The 22,333-nt window shown below is 48.0% G+C and overlaps 2 protein-coding genes across 8 annotated transcripts in view; both read left to right on the top strand.

The window, feature by feature from the left end:
• Positions 1 to 10,969, top strand: part of Rnf130 (ring finger protein 130) — a 113,211-nt gene extending 102,242 nt beyond the window's left edge. The window contains exon 8 of the mRNA XM_039086813.1: positions 4,205 to 10,969. Coding sequence (XP_038942741.1) covers positions 4,205 to 4,314 — 110 coding nt within the window. The 3' untranslated portion in view covers positions 4,315 to 10,969. The remainder of the gene's footprint in view (positions 1 to 4,204) is intronic.
• Positions 10,970 to 14,850: 3,881 nt separating this feature from the next.
• Positions 14,851 to 22,333, top strand: part of Tbc1d9b (TBC1 domain family member 9B) — a 37,216-nt gene continuing 29,733 nt past the window's right edge. For 3 of the 7 annotated variants that reach the window (XM_063269328.1, XM_006246295.5, XM_063269330.1), the window contains exons 1-2: positions 14,854 to 15,061; positions 19,489 to 19,599. In XM_063269328.1, coding sequence (XP_063125398.1) covers positions 14,944 to 15,061; positions 19,489 to 19,599 — 229 coding nt within the window. In that variant the 5' untranslated portion in view covers positions 14,854 to 14,943. Of the gene's footprint in view, positions 15,062 to 19,488; positions 19,600 to 22,333 lie in introns of all 7 variants that reach the window. The other 4 variants (NM_001394243.1, NM_001394244.1, XM_008767690.4 and 1 more) reach the window with 2 other exon arrangements.

Below are 22,333 nucleotides of genomic sequence, written 5' to 3' on the forward strand. Positions count from 1 at the left end.
GAGGAAAGAAGGGAGGGGGGAGAGAAGAAGGGTAAGAAAACAAGAAGACACCACTCACACTCTTCTAAAGGACTAAGATTTACAAGACTGGCACAGGGGTGGTGAGGAGCACTGGTATTCTCATACAGTCCTCAGAGGACCGGAAAGCAGCACAAGCGCTTTGCATAAAACAACCTGGGAGCCCCTTAAAAAGTTAAGCACAGACACTCCCACCCAGGCTTTCCACTCCTAGGCATTTAACCCAGGAGACATGAAATCATATAATCACACATAGCTTGTACATAAATGTTCATAGCAACTTTCAAGGATTCAACATTCTAGAAAGATACAAGATAGCCTGTTTCCTTGGTGATGGAGTAGGCTGGTAAGAGAGGAAGGGATTACTAAAAGATTCCAGGAAATTTTGGCAGGTGTTGGACATGTTCATGTTTTATTGTCTGGCTGTGTTGGTAAGTATACGCATAAAGATCTCCATTTTTCTAGATTTATTGTATTCATTTGTGTGTGAGAGAATGTATACAAATATGTGCTGGCGGGCTTGTTTGTGCAGATGCAGAGGCCAGGAGAGACCATATGAGATAGCTTGGCTTGGATAGCTGGACATGAGAAGCTTGGCTTGCTGTGTGGGTACTGGGATCTGAACTCTGGTCCTCATGATTGTGCAGCACACTTGTAACCACTGAGCCATCTCTCTAGCCCCCTACAGAAGTCCTTGGTGTTGTAAATTCTAATCATGTTCATTTTACTTTATTTCCCTGTTGCCTCAATAAAACCACAGCAACAAAACGGAGCCATGCAGAAAACAGGAGCGTGGCTTAGTTCTCAGCAGCTCAGTCAAGTGTATAACACTAAATGTATGAAACTTTCAAAAAGTAATTAATTGGACCATGGTTTATGGGAGAAGGAGGGGACAAAGATAGGGCAAAAATCCTAATGTTCCTTAGTGGGAATTCAAGTGAGAATTGGCATCTCATACTGGTACCTCTAGGCTGGCAAGATGACTCAGAGGAAAAGGCACCTGCCACCAAACCTGACAGCCTGAGTTTCAGTTTCTAGAACTGCACCCCCCAAGGTGGAATCTACTCCCGAAAGTTGTCTTCTGACCTCCGCACATGCAGTCACCATCCCTGACACCCACACAAAATAAAATCTGTTTTGTTTCTTTTTAAAGACAGGGTCTCTCTATGTAACTCTGGCTGTCCTGGAACGCGCTCTGTAGGCCAGGCTGGCCCTGAACTCAGAGATCTGCCCAGGATCTTTCATACTCATGCTGGGACTAAAGCTGTGTGTCACCACCACCTGGCACAAAATAAATTTTAAAAGTGAAAAAAATCAAGTATGTTATTTAAAGCATAAATTCTACAAGAGCCACTAAAAATTGTACACCCTGAAGAAGTGAAGTGGGAGGCTGTGGCCCTGAGAACACGTAGTTCAGCTGGTTCTGTAGGTCTGTGCGCAGTCACTGAGGCAGAGGGAGTGCAAGTTCGAGGCTTCCCTGGAAAACTTAGTCAGACTCTGTCCCAAAGACAAGAAGAGTGACTGGGACAAATGGTAGGATGATGTCATCACGCAGGTGTCGGCAGGTACAAGGCCTGTCATTGGATGAGAAGGAAGGATGGCGGGAGAAAAGTTTTAGAGGAGGAGACTGGAGGAGGCAGGAGAAGCCACAGAGAGAACATGGAGGCTGACGTTAAGATTCCTCTCAGCACATTTACAGGTTGTTATGAATGTTCTTAAGGGATGGATGTGTACAGGGCTTTGTATGCTTAGGTGGGCAATTATATCTTATCAATTGTATCAGAGGTTATTGTGTTGTGTGTTCTTTCATGTGGCGATTTAAGCTTAAGAAAATATGCGGCAGCCAGAGACACTAAGCTGCCACGGAATTGGGATGTATATTTCTGGCATGGCAGCAGCCTCCCTTTGGAACTAGACGGGTAGAGAGATTGCTGCCAGGCTCAGAGAGAAGCCATTGGCAGTGTGATATGGGATGGAGCAGAGCGGGTGAGAGGCTTTGCTGACTGAGATGTAGGAGCCAGACCTAGTGCAGGGTAAAAGAAAGCTTTCTTACAATTTTACAGCAACACAAACCCTAGCTAGCACAGAGCCTTTACATCAATCCCTGGTACTGGGTAGCGAGGGGCCCCCTGGAATCCCTGCACTTGGGAAATGGAGCAAAAAGACTGTAGGCTCAGGAGCAGGAAAGGTGGCTCAGGGCTTAAGAGAATTTGCTGCCCTTCCTGAGTATCCCACTTCTGTTCCAAGCCTTCTTGTGATACCTCACATGCCTTGGTCTGATCTTCATAGGTACCATGCACATACATAATACACACACATACATACAGCAAAACTCCTCCAGTTTCTGGGGATCATGTAGGCAAACGCACATATTCATAAATAAAATTAATTTTAAAGCCGCTGGTGATGGCACATGCCTTTAATCCCAACACTTGGGAGGCAGAGGCAAGCAGATCTCTGAGTTCGAGGCCAGCCTGGTCTACAGAACAAATTCCAGGACAGCCAGGACTGTACAGAGAAACCCTGACTTGAAAAAAACAAAAAAAAATTAATTAAAAAAATTAAAGATGATTGCAAGTTCAAGGCCAGCATGGTTACACTACATAATGATATACTGCCCCCCACAAACACAAAACTACCTCAGATTTCACTTGTGATTAACCAAACCATGTGAAGGTACAACTTTAATATAAATTAAGACTTTTTCATTTGTTTGGGGTGCTTGCATGCTTGTGTGGGCAGATGAATAGGAGAGTGTATGAGGAGGCCAAAGGTCAGCGAAGGCACTGTTCCTTTGTCATTTCTTAGTAGTCATCCGCCGTGTTTTGACCTGGAGCTCGATTCTTAGGCTATACTGTCTGGCCAGGGAACCCCTGGGTCTGCTGGTCTGGGGAGTGTGTGTCTTCCCAGACCTAGGATTACACTCAGCCTTTTATGTTACTGTAGGTGTGGGACTAGGGCCCTTAGGCTCTGGAGCACTTTTGCCTACTGGGTCCTAAATTAAAATTTAATTTTAAAAACTGTTTTTATTAAATTTGACTTAGTCTATGTTTCCAAGCACATACCTGCTATAACACACATATAGAGTTCTGAGCAGAGCTTGCAGGAGTTCGTTTTCTGGGCCCACCGTGATGAGTCCCAGGGATCAAACTCAAGGCACCAGACTCGACATCACGCACTTTTACCATCTTCTTCTGTCTACAACTTTTAGATGTGTTATCAGCTCCTCAGGACTCACCACCCAGAATCCCCAGGGTCTCCCAGCGGCTGGAGTGCTTCTGCGTACTCGCGCCTGCAGGCTAGGCTAGGACAGATGTTCAGGGGGTGGGGGAGGATTGGAGTTCTTCACATGACTGTGTCCATAAGAAGTCTTCAGATTTATCTATGGACTCCTGTCAAGAGCACCTGCAGCTGTTGTGTGAAGAGACACAGTGATGCCTTCGGGGATCCTAACCGGGTATACATATCTTGGAAGGCTTTTAAAGAGATCTATTTTTGTTTTATGTGTATGAATGTTTGCATATGTGTATGTGTGCCATCTGCGTCCAACACCCGTGAAGGTCAGAAGAAGACATTGGATCCCCTGGAACTGGAGTTATAGACAGTTGAGTCCTGATGTGGGTCACAGGAACTGGACTCCAGACCTCTGCAGGAGCAGCAAGTGTTCCTAACTGTTGAGCCATTTCTCCATCCCTGGGAATGCATGCATTTAAAGGAGCCCACAATGGGCTGTGGATGTGACTCAGTTGGCAGAGTGCTTGCCTAGCGTGCACAGGGTCCCGGGTTTGTACATCTCATAAACTAGATGAGGTAACACATGCTTGTAACCCCAGGACTCAGGAAATAGAGACCAGAGGACCAGAAGTTCAAGGCCAGCTATAGTGAGTTCAAGGCTAATCTTGACTACATGAAGCCCTATCTCAAAAATAAATAAATAAATAAAAAGGCAAAATGGAAAACCAAGTCAATCATGCTTACAAGGCCCAGAGGCGGCTCAAAGGTGCAGAACTCCTCGAGCACGTCAGAGGCCCTGCGTTCCAGCCCCAGCTCTCAGGAACAGATCCCCCATATTATTTTCATTCTAGTGATGAGAGACAGCATTTCAAAGATACTCAATGTCCTCCTCCAAGGCCCTACTGACCCAGGCTAAGGCCATACTAAGTCTGTTTTCTTGTTCCTCCTTCAGGTGGGCACGTCTTTCACCGGAACTCCCTGTCGCCTCGTAGCCTGGTGTATGAAAGTGAATTCTCCACAATCGAACCTTCTTTGGACATGTATGATGAGAACAAAACCTGATTTTTTTAAAATGGGCTATTGGGGGTCTCTCCTTTTGAGATTTGATTTGTGGTCACCTTTCTTACTTTGTATTCCTCTGTCATCGTCCATCTGGGAAGAATGGCAGTACCTCTGGGCGCAAGTTGGGGTTCAGGGTTAAATTACAGAGTTCCCCCACGGTGAGGTTTGAGGGCAGCGCTATTGCCCAAGTGAACTTCATGGTACCACCCAGAGCTGATCACTGAGCATGGGCACCTCAGGAGCCTTGCTGTTTCCAGAGAAGAGGCGGGGCCAGGGGTGAATGATGCGTTTGTTGCAAATGTGTCTGTGTCCCCAAATAGTCGCACGCTGTCTGTGTTAGGGTGGCATGGGGGTTTTGTAAAATACGTTTTGTGATCCTCACATGCACAGGAAAGCCTGAAGACAAAACATCCCACTGATACAAGGTATGAATCATGGCTCCCCGACCTCCTCCCTTTGTCCTCTGTCCTTACTGTATTTTCTGGTAAAAGGCCTCTTCCCATAGGGAGTCCTTCAAGAGAAGCTTCATCTTCCTTTCCCCCTGTGAGACTCCGACCTCCTGTCGTCCTCCAGAGCTTGGAGGACACAGGCCATGGGGCCCAGAGTCTGCCGTCACAGGATCAGTCATCTGCTTTGTCATCTGTTTTCCAGCATCTGTGATGAGCATGACCTGTGATGACAAGTATTTACATAGGCACTGGACATGGGAGGCATTCGTCCCCACTGTCTGTAGTGTCTATGGGGAGGTGGCACCAGGAGCCTAGCACAATGACTGCAAGGGATAAGGTCAACAGTCATCAACACCAAAATGGTTCTGAATGTTTTATCGGGAAGTGCAAACTAACCTCCTACTATTAAATACCAAATGGGGGCTCCTCCTTCCCCATCTTGATTGTCCAATTCAGTGCCATCCTGCCAGCCTCAGCACCAACATGAAGAAACACTGGAGTACTGGCAGACAGACTTACAGAAGAGGATGCTATGGACACCATGGTGGACACTGGACATGTGCGATCTTCCCACACATCCAGAATGACATCAAGTTAACATATGAGGAACTTGTGGGACCAGGATCAGCAAAACACCTCCCTTCTGCAGAAGTTTGTGCCTCTTCACAACTTCTGAGAAGTTGCTTCTCTTCAGAGCTGCAAAGGTGTCCAGACCCTTGTTAGGAGAATGCAGCTCCATTGTCTCTAGCCATGCGCATGGCAACACAGACATCAGGGGACAGGCTCCTACCCTGACACTCTCATTGGCTCTATGGGTCGTAAGTTTGTGGCATGTACATGTCATTTTCACACATGTGGCTTCTTCTCTGTCACAGCATCTTGTAACATGTCCCTAAGATCCCTCAGAGGCCCCTGTGCCTGAAGCAGACCCTCAGAGAGCCTGAGTGCTGACAGCTGTAAGAACGTGGTGGCAGGGCAAGCCTCCGCACTTTGCTTGAATATGCAAGGCTGGAACAGGACCGACGTCCAAGGTCTAACCTGCTTTCACTTTTACTGCTTACCAAGGGCTTTTGTCTTTCTTTTTTATAGTCTTTGTACTATAAAAATATTTTTGATAAAGTTTCAATAGATTATCGTTCTGAAAGACAGGTTCTCAGTGAGAGCATTTCAGCAGGAGACTAGACTACGAGGGTCACAGGCTCAGACAGAAGTGTCTGGTGTGGTGGACCAGATGGATGCTGAAATTGTCATGTTTTCCGAAGCCTGGCCTTGTCTTCTCCACAACCAAACTCACATCCCATAGACTCGTTTTCTTCAGGTCTCACCTGTCTTATAAAGGCATATACATTAAGTCCCACTCTAGACAGTTTCTTTACTAAAAATAGAAATGGGACGTCTTGGGGGGAAATTTTAAATTGAGTCCTCTAGAATCTACTGAGACAGTGTTTGAATCCCTGGAAGAACTGGGGCATGTGGTCATTGTAGAACAGCCAGAAGGCAGTTCCTGTGACAGAGTTCACTCCGAATAGTGCTCCAGATACCAGGGCGGCCCCCTTTTCCTGAAAGTTGGGGCCACCTTCAACTCAGATCCAGATGCCCTGTCTTTGTCTGGAAGGTCTTTGGCTTCTTCGTTGAAGGCGTGTGCTCTGGGAATACAGAGGATAAGCACTTCCTACCAGGAGCCATGATGAGGGGACTTCCCATGAAGCCACCCTGGATGCCCAGGTGGAGCTGGGTGCACAGCCGTCACTGGCTATGCCATAGAGCACAGGCCCATCAGGATCTACAGCCACGGGTGGCATTAGCTGCGAAGGGGGCTGCAGCAGCCAGGATACGGAGGTTTAAGCTTTTGAGATACTTAGCTTCCCTGTGGAGGGGCCACTCTGGTCCTGTTACTTCAGGGAGAAAGGACAGCTGACTGGCCTGGACATCAGGTATAAAGTCCCCAGAGGGTCTCCAGAAGTTGAGTATGTCTATCCAGGGCCCCAACTTTGCTCCCCTCTTAGGAAAACAGGCTCTACCATCAACAGTTTAAAACCCCCAAGGCCCACTAAGCCTTTCTTTTGAATCAACCTCTCTCTCTCCTGGCTCCTCTAGTTGTTCCCTCATAGGACACGTCCCTGAATGCCAGTCCATCATGAAGCTGAACCTGTGCCTCCTTCCCATCTGCCCTGAGGCATGACAGCCTGGGATGCCAAAATGTGTAGTCGGAAAGGCATTAAACCACAGGCTGCTGAACCTTACTAACTGGCATGTCCCTCGGACTTTGTGAGCCTCCCTGGCTTTATTACCCCTCACCTCCATGGTCTCCCTCATCTATGCACTAAATGACACCAAACCGAGGGAAAGAAAGCCACTAGTTCCTTTGCTGTTCACCTTTGCTCTAAGGGTCCTCGACCTGCTGCAAAAAAAAAAACAAAAAAAACAAAAAAAACAAAAACAAAAACAACAAAAAACAAAAACAAGATTTATTTCACATCAGGAGTCCTCCTGACAAGGGCTCATAAATGTCAAGAAAGAAAACTGCTGAATTTAAAACCATGGCACTTAGAAGGGAAAGGCAAGACCATACAGTTACTTTCGACAACCGCCCTTTTTGTCTTTTTCTTTTTCAGTTTTTCAAAACAGAGTTTATTTTTCTGTAGCTCTGGCTGTCCTAGGACTTACTCTGTAAACCAGGCTGGCCTGAAACTCAAGAGATCCACCTGCCTCTGCCTCCCGAGTGCTAGGGGTTTTTTTTTTCTCCCCCCTTCCCCACAGAGTGCTGGTTTTAAAGGCATGTGCCGCCATGCCTAGCCTATAGACAGACATTTTACAAAGTTCTCCCTGTGTACCTGACTTGTACACTGAGCGTTCGGGTGGAGTAGTGGTGAAGACTTGGGAGCCTCGGGGTGCACTCAGCGCTCAAGCACTTCAGTGGTTGTCCTGGAATCTGGCGTGTTAGCAACACTCTGCAGAGGGAGAGCATATGACATGGGGGTGGGTCTCAAGGGGACAGTTCCCTAGACATAGGTGGAAAGGTAGAGTGCAGCTTGCTGAGTCTGGGTGGAGAAGGGTCATGAGGAGCAGCAGGAGTAAGGCAAGGTCCTTATGCTGGAGCCAGCATCTCCCCTTATTGGTCTGCTTGGGAAAAGAACACTGAGATGTAGGCAGTGTGAGAGGCAGAGGGTAGACGGGCCCTCCTGGGGGCTGGCATCCTAGTGGCTGGCTTGGGACCAAGGGACCCCAGACTGAACTGACTAAATGTAGGAAACACAGGAGTGGGGACACTGTGAGAAAGAAATGGAAGGTAGATTTCTAACCTCAGTGATTGAGTGAATATTAGTGAGATGCAGGAGAACCCATAAAACTCAGCCCCAGAATGATGTCTCCATGATCCCAGGCATTGGGAGGCTCTGCTCTTCCTCTCCCCAACCCTGTGCAGAGGTGTGCGCACTGGGCACACATGCCCACCCTGACTGAGGTGGACACTCAGTACAGATGATGGTGCCAGCCAGAGAGACACTGGACTAGACAACGTTGATTGGGATGTACAGCACACAGAAAAGGCTATCAGAGAAACTGGTGTAGAGAAATGGTTGTGCGTGATTTCTCCACTCAAGAAAGGTGAGCCCGGCAGCTCCCATCCTCCAGTGTTCAGAACGGGAGGTCTGTGCCCTTAAGCTCAAAGGGAGTGTGAGGAGGTGAGAATAAGGGATCATTAACACAGGGCGACTGTCCGGATACCCACAGCTTAAAACAAGCGCCTTTCCATGCAGATCCAGAGGAGGCAGTGCTTGCAAACAGCGCATGGAGTTCTGCCGTGTTTGGGCCCTGTGGGTGCATCATTTTTAAGCTGTCTGGAAAGGGGGAACTGTAAGATGCTTGGATGTGGTTGAGATCACTGCCAGACTGGGGAAATGCTTTACAGGCTGTGATTACTGTGGACTGGAGGGAATGTTGGAATAAGACACCTATGTCTGTAGCCCAGGACCATGCTTGCCTGGTGGTCCAGCAAACAGCAGGAAAAGCAATTAGATGGGAAAGGCGCTCTTGCAGACAGACTCCTGGCTGGCCCCTTGGCTCTCTGCAGATTACAGTATTTACAGGTCACATCAGCCTCCTGAAGCCTGAGTATAGAGCTGAAGTTTGTGATTAGGAGGCCCCCTTGTAGCCAAGGAACTCCTTCGGGGCTCTGGCAGGGTTGAGAGGCTCCTCTCTTCTTTATGGGTATTCCCAGATGAGGACAGACCCAGTGGGCCCCAGCAGGCCTGGGATAATAACAGTCACCTGTGTTTTCCAGAGCTGTGACCCCCACCAATCTGTCTTGACCACAGAAGCAGAGAAAGCTGTCAGCCTCAGCTGCTAAAAGGGTGGCATTTCTACATTACAGACTGGCCCTGAGGGCCCTAAAACAGCCCTGTGGAAGCCGCCCCACCCCCTTGATTATCCTCCTAGGCTCAATACACTTTTCTCCCTGCTTTCTTCACTCTGACTTCGGGAAGGAAGAAGAAACAGATGGTGCAGGGCAGAAGGGCCTTTGAACTTTGTGCAACCGAAGTATTGAGATTCTGGGAGGATTCCTTGCTTCCAGAATAACTCAGGCCTCAGCCCTGGGATCCTTCAGTTTCTTCCTATTGACTCTTTAAGACAGGCTTGAGGTGGCCAGGACCCCACTCCACAACCTAAAAGTATGATCTTTCTCAGACGCACTGGTGGTGGCCAGAGCTCAAGGTGGAGCCCTCACTCAGCCGTTAGCGCCTTTATACTCATTCCCCTCCCAAGGAAAGGCTGAGCGCCAAGATCATCTCACACCTCTCCTATAGTGGACCCTGCATCCCCTCACCATCCACCGTCCCCAAAACATTTGATGCCATTGTGTGTCATTCCTCTCCTGTCCCCTCAACTCCATTCGCTGGGCGGGCACATGCATGGGGAAGGGGCCTATTGGCCACCCACAAGCCCACAGCTGCCATTAGACCCTCCTCCCTGTCAACAACCCTAGCCTGATTCTACCTACTGGCAACACTTAACACTGTACTGGGCTACATTTTCACAAATTTAACCCAACAGAAAGTAGGTTCTAACCTGCTTTTGGAATTACCCTTCATCCACAACTAAGTCTCGGTGTATTTACATTATATTAAAGGACTTTTCTAATGACTAGAAGGTACTAAACCAAGATATTTGTTCTTTTTTTTTTTTTTTAATGTAGGAGGGTCTGATAAAATGAGACATCCAAAGTTATAGTTTCCCTTCAGGTTAAGCAAGCTGCACCTGCCGACTGTCACCCATGCTTTATGCCCCAATCACTAGATCTGTCCTGGTTCTACACCTAGACCTTTTAGGAGCAGCCACGACACACACTACCTCCCTGGCAGCCCTGGCTGGCTTGCCGACCCAGCTTGAATACAGCTCCCTTGGCTGTTGCCTGGGATGGAATCTGGTGCCTAGCATCTGGGCCTAGCATGGGAAGTAAGATGGACTCTTGAGTGGCCAAACCTCACCCAAGAAAACTACACCAGTGTCATTTACGGGGCAGAAAAGAGCTCAAGCTGGGAGGAGACATGGGCATCGCCTCATAGACATACGCCACCACCCCACCCCCGTAAAAGGAGAGGAACCAGTTTAAATTCTAGGCCCCATGTGTCCAGGTTGCTTCTGACCCTCCGTAGCTTTTACAAACACTCGTATAAACACTGAAGTCACCCCCTTCATATCTGGATCATTCAACAAGCCCCACTCCCTCCAGGTTCTTGCTGACTATGCACAACATTTCAGTGGATGGCGTATACAACTGTTTGTCTAACCTAAGCACTGGTAACTTGGGGTGGGAAAGCTCAGAACACACCTTAGGCAGATGGCAAGGCGGGGCACCTGGAGGGAAGCTATGCACCTGACTGTCTCTCACCAGTGGATGGTTTGTGCCAGAAAGAGCACACATCAAATGTTCAAATAGCAAGATTGCTCATCAACTGAATGTGGGACGTCACTGTAGGGGGGTTACCCTGTCAAGAATACAGACATCTGCAAGGACAATGTGATTTCTTGACAATCAAACCTGTCAACCCCTGGAAATGGGCAGCATAACTCCTAGGTCCACACGGTTGATGTAAGTATAATTAAGTAGTGAAATTGTCTGGCATGTATCTCTATGCCGATAGTGTACACCTGTATGTGTGGAACTTGCTAATATAACCGTTTCAATAAAACTCTATTGAAAAAGCTGTTCGTGTCGCGTAGAATACTCTCTGCAGGTGACAAAAAAGCACAAGCTCCTTAAAGGGGACATGGTAGAAAATACAAGTCCAAACCACATTGACACCACTTCACACGCTCTAGAAACGGCTGGATGGGTGTTGAACCATAGCTTGAACTCCAACACACTGTAAGAATATCGGATGAGAAAAGCTGCTTTGAAAGAGACGTGTTTGCTCAGAAGCCTGGCTTCCAGGGCTAGGGAGATCACTGGCTGCTCTTCCAGAGAACTGGGTTCAATTCCTAGCACCCAGACGGTGGTTTACAGCCATCCGTAACTCCGGATTCAGGGGAACCAACTATTTCTTCTGCCTCCGAAGATACTAGGTACTCATATGACATACAGACATACATGCAGGCAAAATAGTCATACACATAAAGAAAAAATAAGTAAAGTCTAAACAGTTTTTAATTAAAAGAAAAAGTCAAGGCTCGGTACGGTGGTGTACACCTTTAATCCCTGTGCTCAGAAAAACAGAGGCAGGTCGATTTCTGCGAGTTCAAGACCAGCCTGGTCTACACAGGGAGTTCCAGGACAGCCAGTGCTCCATAAAAGACACTATCTCCAAGGGAGAAAGAGACAAAGAGACAGAGGCAGAGAGAGACAGAGAAGAGTATGGCTCTTAATTCTTAACATTATTATCTTATTGGATCTCATCATATCCAAACGAATTTAAAAAACACTTTCATTCAAGTTTATACACAGGGACTGGAGAGTCAGCTCAGCAGTAAGAGTATTTGCTGCTCCTGGGTATCTTTGAAGCCCAGACCCCATTTAACAAGCCAGACACACTGGGCACACTTGTACCCCCAGCTGGAGGGATGGGAGAACGAGAGGACTGATGGGGCTTCGGATTTCCAGCATAGCTGAGAAAACAGAAACCCTGGATTCAAGGGAAAAAACCTTTTCTCCATGAACATAAAGAGGTAAAAACCGTTTTAAAGATGTACACAGTGCTTATGATAATATTGTTAAGAGCCAAGAGGCTGAAATGTCCATCCATTGATGGACAACAAGATGCGGCATATCTCTTCACGAAATATTCAGTCATAGCATATAAGCCACAGTCATGCTGAGACATGGATGTACCTTGGACATGGGATGGTGAGTGAGGAAGCCAAGAACAACAGGACAGGTTATTTTGTTCACACTAAACACCCAGAACAGGCAGATCATAGGGGCAAAAGCAGATTGCTGGTTAATAGGGGCTGAGGAAGAGAAGGCTGGGCAGTAGTGGTGCTGTGGGCAGCATTTCCATTCCGGATAATGAAAAGGAGCTGAAGTATTAGATAATGTGGTTGACCGATATGTCCTGTGATGATGTCAAAGCCTGATTTTTGCATTTTATCAAGCAAATTTTATAAAACAAAATCACAAGACATAGGCCCAGCACATGTTGAGTGTTCAATAAATAGTATTGTCCTTATAAAGACGAGTCCTTACAGGTTGGTCTCTGGGTCAACTGCAGCACCTAGGAGCGTGTTAGCTATGCAGAGACATAGGCAATGCCAGCAGTCTATGTCTTGGCCTCAGATGTCCGAGGTCCGTCCATGTCTTAGCAAATCAGAGGCTAATATCTATGGCTGGGTGTTGCAGGGAGGGATTATCCCACTTTTGTTATCCATCAGTTAGTTGGTGGACATTTTTGTCTCTTGACTCTTGAGTACACTAAAGTATATTCAAATTTGACAATCCTTTGAGAGCAGGATAGACAATCCTTTACCGCACTGCAGGGTGGAGCAGATGCTTCCAATTCTTAAAATACATTTAGTTCGTTTTTATTTTTATTTTATTTAGAAGTCAGAGGACAACTTGCAGGAGCTGTTTCTCTCCTACCATGTGGGTTCTGAGATCAAACTCAAGCCTCTCACTGCTTCTCGGGTATTTCCAGATGCTTTTTATGAAATTATTATGATTCTTCCAAATTAAATTTTTTGCAGATTTACTTTTATCTCTGTCTCTCCTCCCCCTCCTGTGTGTGTGTGTGTGCATACACAAGAGAGTGCTATTGCTGTTACTATCAGCAGCCAGAAGAGAATATCAGATCCCCTGGAGATGCATTCTCCATCTTTTGCTGAGCCATCCCTCCAACCCACTATTTCCAATTTTTTTTTTTTTGAGATGGAATCTCTCTACGCAGCCCTGGATGTCCTAGAACTTGCTAGGTAGACTATCTCGATTTCATAGGGATATGCCTGCCTCGGCCCCCCAAGTCCTGAGGTAAAGGCGTCTACCAAGATGCCCGGCTTACTTCCGAATTCCTGAGTGTAGAATTCTCCAGAGAGCACAGTGGCATTTTTTGTGCTCCCGAAGTCCTCTCTCAGGATTTACTATTAGAACGCACTAAGGCAATGGGCTGTGATTATGTGAAAGACGATTATTTATGTTTTCATATATGGATATCATACTCACTCCCCCATGTAGAAATATGATGGACAACCAGACCGACTGCTGTGTATTCTGTCAGGATAACCCGAGTATATTATACTTCAGAGTTTTCAAGAAAGCTGGTCTCCATATCTTGAAAGCGAAGTCACACACTGCATTTCAGAAGGTTGTATTTCGGGGCTGGAGAGATGGCTCAGAGGTTAAGAGTACTGACTGTTCTTCCAGAGGTCCTGAGTTCAAATCCCAGCAACCACATGGTGGCTCACAACCATCTGTAATAAGATCTGATGACCTCTTCTGGCTACGGTGTACTTATATATAATAAATAAACCTTAAAAAGGGGGGGAGGATTTGGGGATTTAGCTCAGTGGTAGTAAGTGCAAGGCCTGCAAGGCCCTGGGTTCGGTCCTCAGCTCCGGAAAAAAAAAAAAAAAAAAAAAAGTTGTACTTCACTCTGGCTGTCACCCATTACATCTGCCACACCCTCGAATGCCAGTAACAGAACCCAACTCAAGGGTCTGTGGATGCAGCCCAGAGTGCTTGCCTAGAATGTTGAAGTTCTCAGTTACATCCCGAGTACCACCACCTAGCAATGGGGATGGTTGAGGAAGGGGAATCAAAGAGTCTCAGATCATCCAGAAAGTTTGAGACTGGCCTGCAATACAGAAATATTAGAGACTCTGTTTCAAAAACCCTCCAACTAGCTCTCCAAATCCTCCCAGAATGATCTACCTCTCCTTCCTTTCACCCTTCTGCCCTATCCAGGTGACATGGGACATACAGCTGTCTCCCTTGCTTTTACCAAAATAAATATGGTTCACACCTGTTGTCCGGGCGGAGTCCATTGCGCCTTTGAACCAGAAACTGTCGTGTTCCTAATTGCTTCACCGGGCTCTAGTTCACAGAGCCAGCAGTGGCTAATTTTGCTTCATGGTTCCGTGGCAGAAGCCCTGGGCTGGGAGCTGAAGATGAATTTTTACTGTCAGAGACTGCCGCCTTCAGGCCAGGAGAGGTAAGAGCAGTGCACTGCACTTCCAGCTCATACTGCTGTCGGCTAATGCAAAAAAAAAAAAAAAAATGAGGGCGGGGGAAGGCTCATCTGTGACCCCAGCCTCAAGGCCACCCCACCCCAGTCCATCTGTCAGTAGGTGTGAGTATACTTATTTCAAAGGACACCAGCTGCCCTTCCTGACAACTGGGCTCTTAAGGTTTCCAACCTTAGACTTGAGTCAAAATTCCGAGACTGACCAGGAGCTGCTAACCCTTCTCCCGACGCTTTTTGTAACATTAACTCTCCTGGGCTGCACAGTAGGCGGAGAGCATGTGATCCCCTACACTCTGGAAAGCGGTGGCGAGGCTGGACAGGACTGCCAGGCCAGGAGAGGTCGAGGAGGGCGGCGTTGTGAGCCTGTGCGGCCGCTAGGGGGAGCCACCATCGGGCCGGCGTCTCGACCCCGCCCCGGCCTCTCGGCTCAGCTCGGCTAGACTCGGGCGCAGCGACCGCGGCGCGCGCTTCCGCCTCACGGGCTCTGGCCCGGTGTGAGCTGCCGCGGGATGTGGCTCGGCCCGGAGGAGGTGCTGGTGGCCAACGCGCTATGGGTGACGGAGCGGGCCAACCCCTTCTTCGTGCTGCAGCGGCGCCGAGGCCATGGCAAGGGTGGCGGCCTCACGGGTGAGCGGGGCGCGGGCGGCCGGGCCTGTGCGCAGCAGGCCTGGCGGGGCAGCAGGACGCGACCCGCGGGCACGCGCAGTGGCACAGGGGGGTCGGAACGCGGGTGAGGAGGACGGTCCTGGGGCGGGCAGCAGGGGAAGGACACTAGTGGCCCTCCGCCGGGACGTGTGCACCGTCCTGTAAAGTGACTTAACAGCCAGAAGCCAGCAGGGTCCCCCAGCTCGCCCTCTGCCTCAGTTTCCCCAGCTGCCTCTGAAGGACCAAGTGGTGTAAGCACACGTTTTCTTTTACCCCCTTTACTCCTAGTTCACTGAAGAATTGCCTCTTTGTGAAGACCAAAGATGCCCTGACCTCTGCTCCCCTTCCTCCTCCGGCTTCTTCTCACTTGATGCCATCCGAGTTCCCAGCCCAAAGCTTGTTTTTGCATATTTATCAGCATTTATGAAGTGTCCCTCTGAACTACCTCAGGTGCCTCTTAGGTATCTGGGCACTACCACTCACACAGAAGCAGCTGGAGTGGGTGCCTCTGACTTTGTGTGACATGTGGCACTGTAGGAATCTATTGAACAGAATTTGTTGGAAGCCCCTTAGGCTCCAGGGCCTGTCAAGTACCACAGATCTGGCCCTGCAGCAGTTCCAGTACGTGGACCCTTCTGGATGCCAGATCTTTCGATACAGAAAGTGAATTTTCTGTGAATGCCCTGATTTTTCAGTGTGGCAGCCGACAGTCCTGCCAGATGCAGTTGGAGGCCTCTCATAGGTGACATCAGCTGCCAGCATCTCATGAGCCACACTTCTTAATGTGGAAGGGACTGTACCTATTCCAAGAAAACTCAATGTTCTCTTCCACAATCAGGCTGCTTCTCAAAGGGCCTAGAGATGACTGGAGGTGGTGCTGGGCCTGCCTCTGGGGCCCAATGTTTATTGTGAGTTAGGAAACGGCCCTCCTGGACAGCCCAGTGACCAACCTTGGAAGCTACCATAAGCCCACTGAGGAACATAGGGCACGGTCATGGGACAAGTCCTTTTTGCTTTATCATTCATCTGTGTCCAAACCCCCCCACCCCTCGCCCCCAAGGCTGAGCATCCAGACTACTGTGCCAGCCGTCCTGTAAATTCCAAATCCCAGTGAGCCAGGTTTGTCCACAACCTCCTTAGCACTGTATCCCTAAGAGATTCATCAGTAATGCAGGTTTCTTCAAGCCTCTTTGCAAAACTGACCAACCTGGCCTGAGGAAGCAGCTCAGGGGTTAAGGACGGCTGTCCACAACCTCCTTAGCACTGTATCCCTAAGAGATTCATCAGTAATGCAGGTTTCTTCAAGCCTCTTTGCAAAACTGACCAACCTGGCCTGAGGAAGCAGCTCAGGGGTTAAGGACTGTAGGAGCCAGGTTCAAATACCACAGCCATCCGTAACTTTGGTTATAGAGGATCCAGTACCCTCTTCAGGCATCCATGGGCACCAGACACAAACACGGTGCAGAGATAAACATGCAGACACAACACCCGTACATGTTACTAAGAATGAGATAAGTCAGCCATGGTGGTACATGCAGAGGCAGGGGGATCTCTTGAGTTTGAGGCCAGCCTGGTCTAGTGTGAGTTCCAGGACAGACAGGGTTACACAGAGAAATGCTGTGCTGTCTTTAAAAAAAAAAAAAAAAAAACAAAAAAAGGAAACAATTAAGATAATAATTAATATTAATAATAGCTTGTTAACTTGAACATCTAATTAAAGAGTGGGTGTGAGGAGAGGGTCAGTAAGTTAAAAAGATTTCAGGTCCTGCAATATGGCTAAGCCAGTAGTTTATACAGAAACTCTAAAAGAGTGTTCCCAAGACCAAGCGGAAAACCTCAACGTGAACATTCCGAAGTTGACTGCGAACCATATAGTAAGGCTCGGACGTGCCTTTTTTCTTTTGTTGTGGTTGTGGTCTCACTATTTAGCTTTGGCAGGCCTGGAACTCATTACATAGACTAGGCTAGTCTTAAACTCACAGAGACCAGCCAGCCCCGTGTGCATGCAGGAGCCCATGCCTGTATATGTGGAGGCCAGACGTTGGCACGAGTGTCTCCTACAGCTCTCCCCAACCTTGTGCTTCGAGATGCTGTTGGTCAGTGAACTCCAGAGATCCTGCACTCAGGTTACACGCCCAAGCAGCCACGCCCCTCGTTTTGTGGGCACATGGGATCCGAACTCCGATCCTCCTGCTTTCATGGTGGGCCTTTTATTAGCTGAGCCACTCTCCAGATTCCTAACTGCAATGTAAAGTGACTGGACTTTTTTTTTTTTTTTAACAATTTAGTAAAACAAACAAGAAATTGTTTAAATCTATTCTGTAACTGCTCGCTGCGCTTATTAAAGATGGGGGGGTGTCAGATGAAAAGTGGTAGGTTAGCAAAGAGTATTAAAAGTGAATAATAGAGAGAAATGGTTTTGTAAGCCAAGAAGACAGCAGCAGCAGATTTCCAGATCTCCCCAGAGGCAGCACTTCCTCGAAAAGGAAGGAATACGTTTCAAACAGGAAAAACAGGCAGGGTCTTTCGATTACGTCACTGTTTAAGTAATCAAGAGGAGTGGATCAGGCAGACAGTGGCAGAAGATAGGGGTTTCCTGCCGATTTGCCAGGAAATGATGATATTGACAAAGAACACTGCCACAAACTGTCATCAGGCCAGAGGGTAAGTGGAGTGGGTAAGGAGGACTTGAAATGCCCTAAAATGCTTCAGTTCCAAGGGGGAAAAAAAAGTTTTTCAAAAATCTGATGATTCTAAAAGATGTTTCCTTGTCCTTTTCAGCCATGACTTTGAAGGCCGCCCAAACTTTCCAGAACTGCAGTGTGCAGAATCGCACGTGCAGTTTAAAAAGTCTGCGTTGCCTTCCTGGGTTTGATATGGAGGGCATTAAGAAGTCCTCGCTCTCTGAGGAACCAAAGTTCTGAGCCAGCAGTGCCGGAAGGAGGGGGACATTCTTAAGAGATGCATCTGGCAGTTACTTAAAAACGACTCGGAGAGTAAAGGGGCCTGAAGACCAAGTTCAGTCCCCAGGTCCAGTAGTGGAAGGAGGAAAACACTCCTGGGAGTTGTCCTCGGACCTCCTCGTGTGTGTCACACCATGATGAAAACAAATAATTATAGAAGATAAAGTGTGTAAGTTAGGTATGGTGACCCACTGTGATCCCACCTCATAAAACAGAGGCAGGGGGATCATGAGTTCAAGGCTTGCCTGGGTGACATAGACCCTGTCTTTAAAAAAAGAAAAAGGCACTGTGCTGTTTTATTATTTTAATTTATAACATTTTCTCACTGTAAAGAAAATATTTGGCGATCTTTTCCTCTCTGCCTTTGGATCAAGATAGAGAATTTTTGGCTCCTCCAGCCCCATGGACACTGCCATGCCCCTGCCTTAATGATAATGGATTGAGCCTCTGATCCTGATCCAAGAACACCAGCCCAGGGATGGCACCATCCACAATGAGCTGTGCCCTCCCCCATCAATTACTAATTAAGAGGATACCTTATAGGCTTGCTTACAACCTGACACTTATGGAGGCATTTTCTTGGTTGAAGTTGCAGATGACTTTAGCCTGTGTCAAGTTGGTATAAAACTGTCCAGCGTGGCATGTATAAATCTTCCTTTTTTTTAAAACAATTTTCATCTTTAAAAAAAAAAAAAAGAAAATATTTAGCCAGGGGTGTAGGTCTGCCAGGATGCCTGCCTAACTTGTATAAACCCTGGGTTCGATACATACATGTTAAAGGGATGTTCATCTTAACCTAATTTGGGGGCTGAGGATACAGCTCTGTTGGTAGAGTGCTTGTCTAGCACACAGACAAGCTCATGTCTCATCCCCAACACCATGTAAATCAGGTATAGTGGCACATTTGACTGATGCCAACACCAGGGAAGGGTACCGCAGGAGGATTAGCCCAGTCATCCAAACTTAACTACAGAGTTTGAGGCCAGCCCAGGATTCTTGAGACCCTGTCTATAAATAAATAAAACCTACTTTTGATTTTTCTGCAAAAGAGCCTCCCAGAATTGTTTGAGCTTTGAGTTAACATTAAACATCTACTGCGGCCAGGCACGGTGACACAAACCTTTAACCCCGGCACTCAGGAAACAGAGGTAGACAGATCTTTATGTGTTCAAGGCCAGCCTGATCTACTTAAGTTCCAGGCCACCTAAGGCTACATAGTGAGGGCCTGTGTCAGAAGTCCTCTACTGTGTTTCAGAGCCAAGAAAATAGATGCTTCTAGAAGAAACAGGAAGAGTAGTTTTGAGAGACCCTGGCAGGAAGCCTGAGAGTAGTGAAAAGTCTGGCTGTTTAACCTTACCTGGCCTTCCTGATGTACTGTGTGAGCTGACTCAGGCTAGGCTTGGCCCCCAGGGCTCTCACCTTCCACCTCTCTCTGCCCACCCATAGGTCTTCTTGTGGGCACCCTGGATGTGGTGCTGGACTCCAGTGCCCGTGTGGCCCCCTACCGCATCCTGCACCAGACCCAGGACTCACAGGTCTACTGGACGGTGGCATGTGGTAAGTGCCCTGAATCATGAAGTCACACTAGGAGGGAAGGGACAGGAAATGCATTCTGAATGGGGTGATGTCTACCAAGAACCCCATGATGTCCCTCAAGGGAAGTGGAGCAGCTCCTGGAGACTTAGGCCTGGACTTCACCAGAACCTGTGTTCTTGAAATCCCCCTTGTCTCAAGGGAGGTGCAGTTGGACCTCAGAGGTCCATTCAATTTCTTGCTCATATTTACCTGTAGACCCCTCATTTACGCCCAGCATTGAATACTCTTACACACATGGTAAGAAATCTGGTTCATGTGCCGGCCTGGGTCTCCAGTGGAAGTGGGTCAAGGCAGCTCTTGGCTTTCTTATTTTGGCTCTCTACTAGAAACAAGGTCCTTTTTAATCAATGGGGTGACATATTTTCCCATCTTTCTGCTCTGGTGATTTCACTGATGAGGATGGGCTCCATGGAGAGTGCTCGAGAGCTGCCTTCCCCCCTGGGTATAGGAAGACTGGGGTGCCCCTCATAGAAAGAGGACATCAGAGAAGCTTGTGGTACTCTAGAAAAGGGGCCTTGAAGAAGCATTGTGAGACAGGGTGTGCCTCACAGAAAAAGGACCTCCGAGAAGCATGTGTAAGACAGGGTGCACCCCACAGAAAGAGGGCCTTGAAGAAGGATGTGTAAGACAGAGTGCACCCCACAGAAAGAGGGCCTTGAAGAAGCATGTGTAAGACAGGGTGTGCCTCACAGAAAGAAGGCCTCAGAGAAGCTCACTCTGAAATGAAACTCAGTGCTGTCCATCCCATTCCGTGCAAAGCATCATTAAATAGAAAAGCTCATGAGAGAAAGTCATACACGGATGAGTGGCTAGAACATTGAGACCTTCACCTTGCTTGTACTGGTCCTGGGATAAGGGTTGAGTAGTCTCTAAGTCAGTGTTTGAGGGACCTTGTAGCATATGTCTGCCATGAGCGACAGGAGTCTACTGTAGCTGCTGTTTTTAGATGAGGTGAGCCCATCTACGCCAGAGCAGGAGGACGGTCAATGTGTGTCAGTCAGGCTGAAGTGACTCAGTGTCCAGACAGCACTTCCTGTATCAGCTGCTCACCTGAACCTCCACACAGGTATTTCAGCCCCCTCTGTTTTGAAGATGAGTAAAGCCATGGCCCAGAGCAATCAAGTGACCTGTCTAGCATTACACTGAGTCGGTGACCCAAGGTAAGATGACAGGTCTCTAGAGTTTGATAACTCAGCCAGCCATGGTTGTGTTTGCCTATAATCTCAGGCTGAGGTATGAGGATCATGAATTTGAGACCAGCTGGGGAGACTTAGCCTCTGTCTCAAAATAAATAAGTAGGAGCTAAGGGCGAGGCTTGGTGGAGTGGTTGTTTAGCATCACAGATCCCTGCATTCGCTCCCTAGCAGCACATAAACTGGGCATGCTGGTGCATACCTATAATCCCAGCACTTGAGAGGTTCAGGAAGAAGGGATCAGAAGTCTGTCATCCTTGGTCCTGTGGCAAGTTCAAGGCCAGCCTGGGCAACATGAGACCTTATTTAAAAAAAAAAGATAAAAGAGAAGGAAAAAAAACAGGCAGTGGTGGGTTGGGGATTTAGCTCAGTGGTAGAGCGCTTGCCTAGCAAGCACAAGGCCCTGGGTTCGGTCCTTAGCTCTGAAAAAAAAAACAAAAAACAAAAAACAGGCAGTGGTAGTGACACCTTTTTTTTTTTTTTTTTTTTTCCCGGAGCTGGGGACCGAACGCAGGGCCTTGCGCTTGCTAGGCAAGCACTCTACCACTGAGCTAAATTCCCAACCCCGGTGGTGTCACCTTTTATCTTGGGATGGAGATGCAGGCAGGTCTCTGAGTTCAAGGCCAGCCTGGTCTACAGAGTTTCAGGACAGCCAGGACTACATAGAAACCCTCAAAAAACCAATAAATAACATCATATAAATGACTAGAGGTGTAGCTATGTGGTACAATGCTTGCCTAGCATGTGTGAGACACTGGGAGGCTCAGTACAGAAGTATGTAGGCCTTGCAGTTGGACCCGGCTTCAGGGTGGAGGCTAGACGGTCAAGGGATTGAAAGCATAGGCAGGTGGTAACCTAGAAATGGACACTGTGCCCTAGGTGCTATATTCTTCCTCCTTGGCACCCTTAACAGTAATGACCTTTGTCTCTGTAGACAAGTAAACAGGTCAGTATGCCAAGGCCAAGTTGAGAAGCCCAGCAGGACCCCAGATCTCCTGGTTTTCAGACCCACAGAGGTTACTGGGGAGCTACAAGAATTACTTCAGGAGATAAGGGTTCTCTGAAAGGTTTGGGAACTTTATGAACCTTGGTCCCACGGAGGCAAGTGACTTTAAAAAATAATTGATTCAGAGTGTGTGTGTGTGTGTGTGTGTGTGTGTGTGTGTGTGTGTGTGTGTGTGTGTGTGTGTTTGATGGGTGGTAGCCCCAGGATAGAGGAGAGAGAGACAGAGAGAGGAGAGAGGAGAGAGAGAGAGGGGTGACGGGTGGTAACCCCATGGTAGGGGAGAGTGGGGGAGGATGACACATGGTAGCCCATTCACTGGCCATGGTTCCTTTACTTCCCCATTTCCTTTCCTCCTGCACCGGATGCCATCCCTGCCCTAGCCTTGTCTGTGCCTACCTCCCCAATAGTTGGGGCTCAGACTCAGAAGCAGCTTGCCAACAGCAAATGTCTTACAGGAATGCTCTGGGGTAAATCCCAGTCTCTCACCTTGACATTC

This window comes from Rattus norvegicus, chromosome 10, assembly GCF_036323735.1.
Source record: "Rattus norvegicus strain BN/NHsdMcwi chromosome 10, GRCr8, whole genome shotgun sequence".
NCBI classification, from domain to species: Eukaryota; Metazoa; Chordata; class Mammalia; order Rodentia; family Muridae; genus Rattus; species Rattus norvegicus.